Source organism: Chinchilla lanigera, unplaced genomic scaffold, assembly GCF_000276665.1.
Source record: "Chinchilla lanigera isolate Chin_1 unplaced genomic scaffold, ChiLan1.0 scaffold00059, whole genome shotgun sequence".
Lineage (NCBI taxonomy): Eukaryota > Metazoa > Chordata > Mammalia > Rodentia > Chinchillidae > Chinchilla > Chinchilla lanigera.
In genome coordinates this window covers 13,043,939-13,058,065 of record NW_004955460.1, presented here as the reverse complement: position 1 = coordinate 13,058,065, position 14,127 = coordinate 13,043,939, and the positions used below count along the sequence as shown (strand labels likewise).

At 48.2% G+C, this 14,127-nt stretch overlaps 1 protein-coding gene across 1 annotated transcript in view; it reads left to right on the top strand.

Annotated features, from left to right (window-relative positions):
- Znf316 (zinc finger protein 316) overlaps positions 1 to 2,523 on the top strand; it is a gene marked incomplete in the record, with an annotated part of 16,980 nt that extends 14,457 nt beyond the window's left edge. Inside the window, 1 exon segment of the mRNA XM_013521264.1 lies at positions 1 to 2,523. Coding sequence (XP_013376718.1) covers positions 1 to 620 — 620 coding nt within the window.
- Between the last annotated feature and the right edge of the window lie 11,604 nt (positions 2,524 to 14,127).

Sequence of the window (14,127 nt, the reverse complement as noted above, 5' to 3'; positions counted from 1 at the left end):
ACACCGGCGAGCGGCCTTACGCGTGCGGTGAGTGTGGCCGCCGCTTTGGGCAGAGCGCGGCGCTGACGCGGCACCAGTGGGCGCACGCCGAAGAGAAGCCGCACCGCTGCCCCGACTGCGGCAAGGGCTTCGGCCACAGCTCGGACTTCAAGAGGCACCGGCGCACGCACACGGGCGAGAAGCCTTTCCGCTGCGCCGACTGCGGCCGTGGCTTCGCGCAGCGGTCCAACCTGGCCAAGCATCGGCGCGGCCACACGGGCGAACGGCCCTTCCCGTGCCCCGAGTGCGGCAAGCGTTTTTCGCAGCGCTCGGTGCTCGTGACGCACCAGCGCACGCACACCGGCGAGCGGCCCTACGCGTGCGTGCATTGCGGCCGCCGCTTCTCGCAGAGCTCGCACCTGCTTACGCACATGAAGACGCACCGCGGCGCGGCTGGCGCGCCTGGGCAGGCAGGGCCAGCGACCCCCGCGCCGAAGGCCGACTCGCCCGCCAGGGGGCAGCAGAGTGCAGGTTCCGTGCCCGGGGAGCTCGGGAGCGCCCTGCTGGAGTTCGCGGGCGGGACGAGCTTCGGCTCCGAGGCCGCGTTTGCAGGGCCTTCGGCTGCCTATGAGGAGAGCTAGGCCACCGGCCCCGTGCCTTGCTCCTTCGGTCGCCGGGCGTTGAGGATCCCCGTCCTGGGCGCAGTGCCTTCCCCGATGCACTGCCCCTACCCCTCCCCAGGCCTCGGGAACCCCTCCTGCAGGGCCCCAGCCCTCTGCGTTGTAGAAAGCGCTTGGGAGAGCGGCACATCGCGCGGGAGCAGCCAGGGCAGGGCTGACCCACCTAGACTGTGACATCCCCGGGTCCAGCCTGCGAAGCAGTTGGAATGATGGATGAGGCTATTTATTTTATTCAGATTTCAATTTGGGTGGTCCAGATAACAAGCGACTTATGCAGCAGGGTTCGACAGCGAGGGGAGGGTGAGGTGGTCGAGAGTCGAGCAACCGGCTGCTCGGGTGGGTCGGCGCTGATGTCTGGGTCACCTGTGGGTCTGGCCCATGAGTTCTTCCCCGTCCGTCAGTGAGAGATTCAGGGATACGCGGGGCATTGGAGTGTGTCGGGGAAGTTGTGAGAACTGCTCTTTGCAATGGGGAGGTGTACAGGTTTCCAAAGGCGCGGGGTTCCTTCCTATCCCAGGAGATGGAGATGGGAACGGGAAAGCTTTTATTCTGACTGTCGACTGTGGATATTTATTTCCATCTCTTGTAAGGCCTGACGAATGTGGGGAGAGGAGGAGGAGAAAAAGCCAGAAACCAAATCTGTGGCCTGGGTGAATGGGCTGCAGGTATTAGCAGGGTCCCCAGGGAGTTTGAACCCTTATTCTCTGGCCTCACATTCTCGCTGCGCCCCCCTCTCTCAGCACTAAGATGGGGCAGGTCTAGTTAGCAGGGTCGCTCTTTGCCCCCAGCTTCCTCTTTAAGTCCTTTGCCTCCCCATCTCTGGCAGCTGGTGGTGGCAAGTAATCCGGGGGTGCCCTATGCACACTCCTACAGGCCTGGTCCCCTGGGCGGCCACCTCTCCGGGAGCGAGTGGTCACATGGAGCCCTGCCCTCCGGAGTCCACTGCTCAGGTAGCATAAAGCACTGAGGTTGGTCTGCAGAATTTCCCCCACATCCCATGATGAGGGCTCGAGAACCTCCACAGGTCCCTTTAACTCTGCTTCTGCCATTATTCTACACATTGTTAAACAGCAAGTAGTGTTTCTGTCTAGATTCCCAGTCACATGGGTCAGTGTTGGCACTGAGGACCTGGCAGTTCCAACGATGGCTGGAGAGGCGGGGATCTGAGCTCGTAACACCCAACTATGTGAGATCCCTGTGGGGGGACATCCCACCTCCAGACAGGGCTATTGGGAGCCACTAGCCAGCAGCTATGGCAGTGGTGGCGAACCTATGGCAGACTTGCTACAGCAGGCTGTTTGTATCATTGAAAGCTCTAAAAGGTTTACCATCACTGAGCTAGGGCATGGCTCAGGTGAAGCCTCCCTTCTTGCTTTTGGGGCAGGGCTGGAGTACTGAGATTTTGAAGCACCTGCATTTCCTCTTAGACCTAGTTTTTCCATGTTAGTGTAGACATGGCCTTGGGGGCTGAGGGCCAGCAGCCAGGCTGCTAGGGGCTGGGCGGGGTAGGAGGCGAGGTAGTGGTGGGTGGGAGGACTAGCCATGCGGTGAGAACTGGCCTGGCCATGTGAGGCTGCAGGCTGGGCTGGTGAGGAAGATGGGGGACCCAGGGAGGCATCAGGAGCACTGGGCCATGGCCTCTCTGTCTCAGGTGTCTCCCCTTCTCATGTTTTCTGGGTCACAAGCCTCCAAAAGGGCGAAAGGCTGGGGCAGCTGGGTGGCTTGGGGTATCTCAGGCATTGCCCTACATGGTCCATCCCTGGCAGCATTCATTCCTGACCCTCCTGGGCCCCAGCTGCTTCTGCCCTGTCCTGGATCCGTCAGCAGGAGGACCTAGCTTTAATAAAGAGTGGAAAAAAATGAATTTCCTGGCTGGACTCTGCTCTTTACTCTCCTTGGTAATCAGCAGGTGGAAAGAGGCGCCGCCCACCATAGCTGGACACCTTGGGAGGTGGCTTGGGGTTTGGGGACTACAGCCTGCTGGGTGTATCACCTGGGCAGGTAGCACGGTGGAGTGTTTGGGAGCGCTGTGATCACATCGCCTGGTCATCATGGAGGCTCCCAGGGATGATGGACAAGAGAGAGGATGAAACCCAAACACTAGCATAAAACGGCATGTGCTATGATGTCTGGAATTTGTCTCAAAACAACAGAAGCCCAGGGAGTGTTAAGCAGGATGTAGATAAAGTAGATTTGGGTACAAGTTGCCTTTTTTTTTTTCCTGTACCAGGGATTGAAACCAGGACCTTCACACTGAGCTATATGCACAGCCCTGTTTCTTTTTCATTTTTTTATATTGAGATAGGGTCTCCCTAAGTTGCTGAGTCACTCAGGCTAGGCTTGAACTCCTGTCTTAGCCTTCTAGAATGCTGGGATCCAGCTAAACTGTCATTTTTTTTTTTTTAACTGTATTTCTTAAAGATAGGTGACAGATACAAAGGACTCCATATCCTATTCTTTCCAACTTAGTATATGTTTGAAGGTTTTCATAATGTCAACATAAAAAGAAAATTTCCCTAACACATTGCTCCATCCTGCTCACCCCTGATGGACCCTTTCATTCTGTAGTCCTTTGTCCAGGAACGCTGGGGAGTGCATTTATTAAAGGAAATGGAAAAGGAAACTACTACCTGCAGTTTCCTTTTTGTTTCCTCCTGGAATTCCCACGAGCTAAGTGTGGAGATTCTTGTACTGATCTTCTGTGTCATGACTTCTGCCTTTTTTCCCCTCTGGGGGACCCAAGTAGAAAGAGGCACCGCCCACCGTAACTGGACACTAAGGTTTCCAGGGAGCTACACAGCTTGGAAGGTGGCTTGGGGTTTAGGGGCTGCAGTCTGCACTACCTGCTCACCCAGTTAAAGTGAGATTAAACCCTAGGGTGGTGTGCTACGCCAAAAGTCATGCTTATTGGCAGGCAAAGCCAATTCCTAACTGATACCTCCAACCACCCCAAGGGAGGCCAGGAGCCCCAGAGGTCCTGAGGCATAACTTGGGCAAATCACCAGGCTAACAGAAGTTTTCCAATATGGATTATAGTCACCTGTTCTGGAATCCCCACATTGTCATGGTGGGCTGCTGAAGATACATATGGAGGAAGCAGTGATACAGTGACTGGGGTTTGTTCTCCTAGGCCGGCAGTCATTCTCCTGAATTAGGGTGGAGTTTTGGATGCAAAAGGAAAACCTAATCTGGACCAAATTAGAAAAGCAATTCCAGAGGAAGAGTTGGAGCAGTGCACGCCATCAATACAGTCTTCCAGGTGGGGCCAAATCCAAGGTGGGCCGGGCAGTGGGAACATGCTCACAGTCCTGCCCAAGGAACTGCTCAGTTGGGAGAACCACCTGGCTGTGCCCAGCTGGTGTCCAATAATGTGCTTGCTGCTGGAAGCAAGCTGCCGCTGTCAGAACCCTTTCTTTGCTGACACTCTGTTCTAGCATCTTTTCCTTGGGATTCGAAGGCCCAGGCAGAAGCATTTGACTGGCTCAGCCTGGGACGTGGGCACATTTCCCAGCTGCCAACAAGTGGTCAGTTCCTGGCTCTTTTGACATCTATAGTGGGATGAGCACAGTGCCTTTCACCAGCAGTCACAACAAAGGGACCCAGGAGAGACAAACGCCATAACATCCACTCTACTGTGATAGCAGCTGATGTCTCGGGTGGGTTTGCTGTGGAGTCCTTCCCATAGCATGAGCTATGGCTCTTTTCCATTCACACTAGGCTGGATTAGGAGAAGAGCACGCAGAGACAGGCTGGTCTCAGTGGGTGTCTTATCACTTTTATTGTCACAAGGACAAAATACTGAAAACCCAAAAGTTAAATTAGAGGTTTTGGTCCACAGTCACCTGGTTCCAAGGCAGTGGGACAAGGCAGAGGGGCATGGCAGAGGAGAAGCAGCTCATGGCACAGCAGTGTTACAGCAATTTTAAGTTTACCAGAGGTGAAGAAACCAAGTGGCACTTGGAAAAGTGGAGGGAACCAAGCTTTATTACACTGCCAGGCTGGATACTGGACAGTCTGCAAGAAATCCAGTGTCTCCTGCCTGAGCTGCCAGTACAGGGTTTAAAGGCCCAGGGACATCTCTTTTCTTCCTTCCTCCTTGTACACGGTGCTTCTGGCTGGCTGAGCCTGACTAGAAGCCAGGGTCCTAGGAATGGGGAAACTGGGAGATATAGGATGTAGTGTCCCAGCCTCAGCAGCGCAAGAGGAAACACTGGAGACAAGGAAGAAGAAACTTGCATACCTGCTTTCAACGGGTAACTCCACACAGCCAGACATGGTGCACATGGCAGTAATCCCAGTACTCTGGAGGCTGAGGCAGGGGGACTGAAATTTTGAGCTCAGCCTGGACAACTTAGTGACTTAGAGAGACTGTATCTCAAAATAAAAAATAAAAAAGGCTCGGGATGTAGCACAGTGCAAAGGCTAGAGGTTGAAAGTCCAGTAGTAAAAAAGGAAAAAAAATCCGCAAGTATCCATGGTTATCCCCACAGGAGAGCGGGGTCACTGACACCAGGATTTGTGTAAGTGGTTGCCTGGTCCCCAGGGTCGAGCTGTATCAGCCAGGTGCGAACCACAGGCGAAGCTATCTGCTGATGACCAGCAAATGCTGTGATGTCTACACAGCAGGGGGCAACTGAATGGTTCTTGGGCTGTCCTTCCCAGGGATCATCTCAGCATCTGCGACTTGCTGTGTCTCTTCTGGGAGTGTTGCCAGCCACTGAGGTACTGTCTAGGAGCCGAACTGCTGAGTCATGTAGTACTTCTGTTTAACTTATTGAGGACCTGCCTGCCAACCTAAGTTAAAAAATCAGTGCTCTAGCTTGCATCTCTTTTCTCTTTCTTTCTTTCCTTTTTTTTTGGTGTATGTATATGTGTGTGGCAACGGGGATTGAACCAAGGGCCTTTGAACTGAGCTACATCCCAAGCTCTTTTTCTCTTTTATTTTGAGACAAGGTCTTGATAAGATGCTAAACTGTCCAACTTGGGGCCAAACTTGTGATCCTCCTGCCTCAGCCTCTCAGAACAAATGCTGGGGTTACAAGAGTATGCCACCATGCCTGGCTATATGATTTTATATTTAAATCAGGACCCAGTAAAATTCCACACATTATCTTTAATCCATACCTTTTAATTCTCTATTATAGTACTGTAACAGAAAATACACCATCCTGCCAGTATACTTCAGTTTCTTAGTTGCCCAGGTAATAATAGTTCCTGTTCCAGCTCTGGTTGCTTCTGTCTCTTAGAAACGGCTGGTCACTGTGATGTATAGCGGGTCACTGTGATGTATAGTGGGTCACTGTGATGCACATTGTATAAATCAATCCCCATCTGACAAGCCGTTCTGCTTCTGTACTTCCTGCTTGCTTATCTCATATAAGCCCTAGACCCCCAGAGATCAGGGCCTGATATTCTGGGAATGATCCTGATCAGTGCCTGTCGACATAAAATAAATCTGCCTCCAAATCCTGGGTGTTGTTTCTGTGTTTCTCCTTGCCATTGCAGTACCACCTCTTCTTTGCTTTTACATTTTTGTAGCACTTACTTGTTGAAATGTGGATCATTTGTCCTGTAGAATTATTTACATTGTTGAATTGGTTGAGTGCTTTGTTGTAATATATATCTATTTTATTATTATTATTATTATTATTATTATTATTATTATTTTGGTACCAGGAATTGAACTTAGGACCTCGCACTTGCCAGGCAGGCGCTTGTGCCACCGAGCTATATCCCCAGCCCTGTTGTGATATATATTTTTAAAAACCTTATATTTCTTTATTCTCCTTGTTTATAACAGGTGGGCAGGTTGACACCACCACCTGTACTTTCTGATCAGTCTTCACATCAGTGAAGTTAAAACAAAAGGGCTTGTGTCTCTAATTCTAAGCACACAGAGCTGGGCATGGTGGTGAGCCTGTTACCCCAGCACTCAGGAAGCTGAGGCAGGAGGATCGCCATGCGTTTGAGGCCAACCTGGTCCACACAGCCCTTACCTCCTCAGCAGAAGAGTCTCTGGGACATTTTGGTCTCCAAGAACACCCAGTATGAATGTTCACAGATGTTCTTCTTGGGTACCCTCCCCCCATGTGATGGCACATAGCCTCCATATGTCAGTGATCTTCTTTTCATCTCCAAGTGTTAGGAGGTTTCAGACTTCAGATTTCTACAACTTTGAGGACTAAATGTGCAAGTCCACCATGTGCAAGTCCAATCCTGTAAGACCTGAGCTGGGGCCTGCTTTCCTGGCCCATCCGGTTATCCCTTGTGGGTAGAAGCACTGAAATCTGTGTAGATGAAAGGCCCTGAACATGATCATGCACAGCTTGGACCACGCTGCCCCAAGCTGGCATCTCCTTTCCAAATATGAGCCGTTCCCCCCAGCCATCTCATGTGGTACTGGGAATTGAACCCAAGGCCTTTACTCTTGTCCTCTTTATTTTATTTTTTATTTTGAGACAGGGTCTTTCTAAGTCTCTAAATTGCCCAGGCTGGGCTTGAACTTGTGTTCCTCCTGCCTCAGCCTCCCAGAAAACTGAGATTACAGGCATGTGCCACCACATCCTGCCCATTTTCAGAGCAGAACTGCTATGTATGTTGTGCTGCCTTAAATCTTGACATATAGTTCATGAATAAGTTCACTGTGAAAAATGTAAATGTTTGCAGATAAATCTAAAGTCTTATGAAGACAACATAGGTCACCTCCTATGAAGAAACCCCTTACTAATTAACCATGCAGTTTTCCAGAATTTAGATCCACCCACAGTAGCTAGAGAGGAAATATGAGAACTATCACATTCTTATGGGATTGTGAATTATACAGACTTGAAATAATGCTAATAAAATGAAGAGTAAGTTCCTAAGTGGAAAAATACAATCTTTAAAAATTGGTCAGAAATTAGGATATCAAATTGCTGCAGGGTTGTGGCCTTCTTTAGGGAATATACCACATTCAGAACCTGTAGGCTGTTCTGTATTGTTGGGTTTGTGGGTTTTTTATATGTTCGCTTTTTAAAAACACATATATATTTTTATTGTTTAGAGCACCTACACAGCACAGGTATGGAATCATTTTGAACCAGCTGTCCATTTTGGTGAACAGCATCTTTCACTAATAGAGCACTCTGTTTTAGCCTGCCAGCCACATGGATCTGTTCATCATTTTGAGGCTTGGAGGAGGTTTTTCTAAGTCTGGAAAATCCAGTCTCTCACTTAGTGTAAGTACTCGAGGTGGTGTTTTTAGTGCCTGAGGTTTTAAAGGAGTTCACTGAATAAGGTCAAGATCTGCTGCTCTTGAAAATGAAATGTCTCTGTTATTTCCTGCTACAACAATCTTCTCTGGAACTTGCATTTGGAGCTCCTTCTTGGAATGCCTGTTCCAGGTCAGCATTCGGTGGTGCTACTTTTAATTTTTCCTAGAATTAGACTGATTTCTGCCACCTCAGCAGCAATGGGAGAAGGAAATGCAGCCACAACGACCAAATGCCTACCAAGTACTGCTTGTTACCTGGCACTGTTTGCTTCTGTGCTTCACACTAAATCTGTAACTTGCCTCACTGTGCGTAGGCTGGGCTTGGAGCCACTTTTGTCCCCCTGGGCCCTCTGGAGAATCCCGGAGAGGGGCGCCACCTGCCGGCTCCTCAGGTGAGTGGCTCTCAGAGGCCATTGGCTGAGCTCGTCGGGCGGCCTCAGGCCCTATCTAGTACATATTCTGTATTTGCCGCAACCCACTCTCTCATATACTCTCTCATATTACTGTTCATTTATAATTTGTCTTCTATTGATCTCTTTTCGTTTCTCTAGTGGAGAATGGCGATGCTGACATTTCATTGATTTATAAGAACTATTTATAAATTAAAATGATAAAGCCTTCATTTTTCATGTATGTTACAAAGATCTTTTCTTAGTCGTCTCTAAATTTTGCTCCCATTTTAAACCAGAAAGGGAAAGTTTTGATTTTCTGAAAGAAAATCAGTCAGTTCTTAGCTTAATGAGTTCTCACTTTATTTTACCCAATCCATGGGTTTTTAAATTCTAAAATGCACTTATGTTTAAGAGTTTACTTTTGAATTTTAAATCTAGAATCTAGCCAGACGTTGTGGCACATGCCTGAACTCCCAGCACTCGGGAGGCTGAGGCAGGAGGATCACCATGAGTTTGCAGCCATCCTGAGTTACATAAGTGAGTCCAAGGCCAGCCTGCACTACATAGCAGACGCTGTCACAAACAAACAATCTGGAACCTAGGTAAAATTTTATTCATTCTAGTGGTGAGCTGGAGATCAGCCTTAACTATATTTAAGAACTCACTACTTGACAGAACATAATTCACTGAATTTTCTATTTCCCACTAGTCCCAAGTGTCCCTTTACTGTTCGTTACAGTGTTACTTTGTTCCAGAATTCTTATTCAACAACTTGAGATCTTTTCTTCCCTTTAATTTTTTTTAATAGTGAAAACGTCAGCAAGGTGTGTACCTAATGGTCAACATAGGTACGTCTGCGAGAAAGACAGACATACTTGTTTTTTCTTTTCATTTGAATGTTTCGATTTACCTTCAGTTTTCATGCATTGCTTCTTAAAAAGCAGGGCACCACTCACCTGTAACCCCAGCACTCTGAGAGGCTAAGGCAGGAAGATCTCGAGTTCAAACCCAGCCTGGGCAATTAGTGAAATTATCTCAAAATACGAAGAAAAGGGGGAGAGAGACAGCGGCTGCGACAGAGGCTGGGGACATAGCTCAGTATAAAAGCCCTGGTTTCAATCCCCAGGACAGCATTAACAAAAACATTCCTTGGCTGGGATAATTTGGTTATATTTTTCATTAGCATGGGCGTAGAATGGAGGAGATGCGGGGGAAAGCAATGGTGAGGACGGCGGAAGGTGAAGGAAGGCTGACCTCCTGGGCGCGGGAGGGGACGTGGGAGGGTGGAAGGGAAGAAGCCGGCTAGGTGGCAGGGAGGGGGTGGGACCTATAAGCGCCGCCCCTTCTGGGCAGATCCCCCTCAAGGTCTTTGCTGAGGATTCGGAATCCTGGGCGGGGCCTCCTGGGTCCAAGCGGGCCCCAAGCACAGGTGCAAGCACCTCAGGCAGCGGTAGAGGCTCTGCTGGGTGCAGCAACTCACCTGGGTCCAGCGAGGCAAGGCCTAGGAACGGGAATCTCAGAGAACCCCTCCTATAAACCTCTGGCCGAGACCTTTCACAGGTTCAAAAAAGAGGTCGAGGACACCTGGAAAAGGAGCTTATAGCCCGGGGCTGAGGCTAAGGGATTACACCACCCTCTGAAGCCCGCGGAGACTGAGTCACTGGGAAAAGCAAAGGGCGCAGAGTTGGTACCCGCTGAGTTGTGTGACAGACCACCGACCCGGTGGAATGAGGAGGGAAGCTAGTGTCTTCCGCACACCGTAACCAGCACATCTGCCTCCCCACTTCCTTTGCTTCTAAGTCTCTTCAGACCCTGGGCAGCCTATGTCAGGCCCAGGAGATATGCTGGTTTCTTTCTTTCCTGACCTCACAGGATACAGAGATCAGGGATATTTCAGGTTGTCTCTTTTGAAAGAAGGTGGGGACTAAGGGGGTCCTCAAATGGGAAGTGTCTAGGATCAGTAAGTCGTGAAGAGAAGTCAGACTTCCTGTAAAGGTGTTCACACAAAGTGGAACAACTTTTCAACTAAAAGGTGCCAAAGATTAAAAGTAGACCTATATCTCTCACCATGCACTAAATTAAAATTGAAATGGATCAAAGGTCTAAATATTAAAAACACTAAGTCTGCTGCAACATAGAACAGGTAGAACTTTTGAAGACATTGGTGTAGGCAAAGAATTTATAAACAAAACCCAGTTCACACAGGAAGTATCACAAAGAATCAACAACTGGCATCTCATCTCATTAAAAAGCTTTTACACAGCAAGAGAAACCACCAACAGAGTGAAAAGATAACCTCCAGTATGGGGAAAAGTTTCTTCCAGCTGTTCCTCAGACAAAGGACTACTATCTAGAATATATAAAGAACTCAAAAAAATCAGACCCCCCCCAATTTAAAGACCCAATCCAAAAATAGGCATCTAAGACAAAGATACGTCTCAGATGAAAAAGTAGAAAAGGCAAATAAATACATGAAAAAATGTTCAACATCATTGGTCATTTGAGAAGTGCAAATTAAAACAATGCTGAGGTTCCATCTCACCCCAGAAAGAATGGCTATTATCAAGGAATTAACCAGTAACAAATGCTGGCAGGGCTGTGGGGGAAAAAGGAACCCTTAACTGTTGATTGGAGTGTATACTGGTGTGACCACTGTGGAAATCAGTGTGGAGGTTCCTCAAAAACTAGTTCCATTTGACCCAGCTATTCCCCTTCTTGGTATCTTCCTGAAAGAGTTAAAAGCATCATACCACAGGGTAATATGCATATCCATGTTTATAACAGCACAATTTATAATATCTAAATATTGGAAACAGCTCAAATGCCCATCAACAGATGAATGGATAGAGATGTGGTTTTTATATACAATGGAGTGCTACCCTGCCATAAAGGAGGATAAACTTGAGACATTTTTAGGTAAATGGATGGATCTTGAGACCATGCTTTTAAGTGAATTGGACACACATGTTTAAATATCACATTGTGTCTCTGGTGTGAGAAAGTGAAAGGGTAAAGAAGGTCCAAAGTGTATAATAGATATTGGGAAGTAGGAAGAAAATGTTCAAATGGGAAGGGGAGAGGGGAATGGGATTGAATGGTAAAGAAAAATAGAAGGAAACACTGGAAACAAAGCTTTTGTAAATAAGGAGGGGAACAAGGACTGAAGGGAGGGAAGGCAATGGGGGAAAAAGAAGAATCAAGATATATCAGGTACAGGTACATGAATTCCCTATGATGAATGTGATCATTATGTATAACAAAAGTGTGCCAATAAAATTAATTTTAAAAAACAAATATGTGGGGCTGGGGATTTAGCTCAGTGGCACAGCGCCTGCCTGGCAAGTGCAACACTGTGAGTTTGATTCCCAGTACCAGAAGAAAAAAACAAACAAAAACAAAACAAAAAACAAATATGTAACATTTGTCTATATCCACATAGACATGCAGATAAATACATGTATATAAAATATTTAAACAATTCTCCTGAGTGTAACAGACTCATAGTTTTATCACATTCCTGGTAGAGAAGCCACTAAAATAAGGATAGGTGGATGCAGAGAATGAAAATGTGAGTTCTTGTAAGGAAATCTAGATATACGCTAATAGGACACCTCCCATAAAGTTACCCAGATGTGCTCAAGGAAGCTCAGGAGAGTGGTCACCCAGTGCTCTGGGAAGGGAGTTAGGTGGCTGCTCAAAACTAGTGAGACACTTTTTTTTCTTTTTTTATCTCAAACTGTGAGAAATATGAATATATCATTGAAAAGAATTTTTTAAAAAGGAGGCGACATCAGCTGTTGCGCATTACACTAAGAAAAGAGTGGAGACTGGGAATTAAGTGTTGAACGTGGTGATTCTGGAGATCTAACTAGAGAAGTTTCTAGGGAATGGTTAGGGAACGTTTGCTAGGTGTGAGTCCAGACAAGAAAGGGATTTCTGCTCCCAGCAGTTATGATAAGGAAACCAGACACTGTGAGGGCCCTGTTGGCTCAATAGCAATAGCATCTCAATAAATTATGTTAATGTGTAGCCGGATTTTCTAAAACCATTTGACATTATCAAATGGCTGGGGATTCTTTTGCTCAATTTGGATAGAAAGCACAAACTAGCAAACTGTAGCTCTCTCTTGATGTGAGTGGCTCTGGGTCTTAGGGGCTAGTACTCTTGACTCTTATCATTACAGCTCTGAGCTTTGAGTGCTAGTGCCTCTTAAATCTGAAGGTTACAGCTCTTAGTGTTCAGCTCAGTGTCACAGCTCCTGCCGTCTCTCGGCCACTCCATCATCTTTTCAGCAGCTGGGGCTCTTATCTCCTTGGTAGCTTTCTGGAGCTCTTCTAGAAGCTTTTGTTGCCTCTCTGGGACTCTCCCTCTGGTCTCTGCTGTGCTCATGTTCTCTGGATCTCTTCAGAGACAACAGCCCTAGTGTTTCCTGCTCATTCCTAGAGCAACATACTCATCCCACTCTACCCAATTTAAGAATCACAAGTAGGCAATAGGACCATCCAGGTGGGGCTTTTATTGGAAACTGTGCTGCTACACAGGGGAACAGTGCACCAGAGGGAAGGTGCACTCCTATATAGGGGGCAGTTTCCTGCACATGTGCGCTCTCCTGTGTTTCATGGACCTATCTGGGGGCTTTGAGAGTAGTGATGGGAGTGGGGTCATCCGGAGAGGCTATAGGGCAGAGTCATCCAGTGAGGCTACAAGGCAGAATCACCTGGACTAGGTCTGTTCCAAGCCTGCTGCAGCCAAGGCAAGCATCTCCTGCGGGGCATCCAGGACAGCTGCAGCTGTCATGGTAACAAGCCGACTAACATCAGGGAGAAGCGGATGCTTGGTTAAGAGCTGCTGCTACTTTCACAGATATGGCTGGGCTAAAGCTGTGGCTCCACCACTTGCCAGGAGCAACCCAAGAGGGGTGGCAATGTTTGTCACGGCCCACTGGGGCTCGGGGATGGGGCAGTGGGGTCTATTCCTTCCCTGCTCTTTGCCGTCAGATGTTCTATAGCAGCAGCACCTGTGTGGACCAGAGTGGTAGAGGGGTGTGGTGCTCCTGTCAGGGCTGCAGGAATGGGGAAGGGGGTGGGCTAGAGGTGGCTGCCACGCAGCCACGAGGGGGCAGGAAGGTGTTGGAGCTCACTGCCCTGGGCATCAAGAGGAACGGGCATGCCAGCTGTCAATCGAGTCACACCTGTCTGGCTGTCACAGGAAAAAGGGAAGCATCAGGCTTCATTAGGAAAGTGTGCAATGTCCAGGTGACAAAATAAAATGAAATCTCGTAGTGAGATGAAACCAGAGTGACGTTCACACAGGAGAAGGCAGGCACAGCATGAAGGTATTCAGAACCAAACCTGGTTCTCGATGCCCTAGGGCCTGGCTGGGGGACACTCAGTCCAAGTCATCCTGTTCAAGCCAGGGCTCTGTAGTTCTGGGCTAGCTCTTCCCTTGCTGGGTCATTTGCTTTGGTGGACTCTAGGTCATGGGGACAAGTGGTCTCTCAAGAAAAGCATCTCCACTCAGCCCTCAGGACTACTAGGTGAAGGGCACCAGAAGAAAGGTCTCCTAACTCCTTTGGGTTGCAAATGGAAAGGCCCAAAGGGAAAAGTTGTTTGTGACAGTCAGTAGAACCCAGTGAATTACAATGTGAGAGACTTCAGCTTTTAGTTGGTCCTTGTTACCTGGCTGCAGTAAAGAGGGTTGGGTGAAACAAGCCCAGACCAGCTGCATACTTAGCTGGAAAGCAGGTACATGAGCTGATCTCCAACAGTGAGATTATGTAGCAAGCAGTGTTGAGAAAATTAATTATCCACTGTGAGTGGAAGCG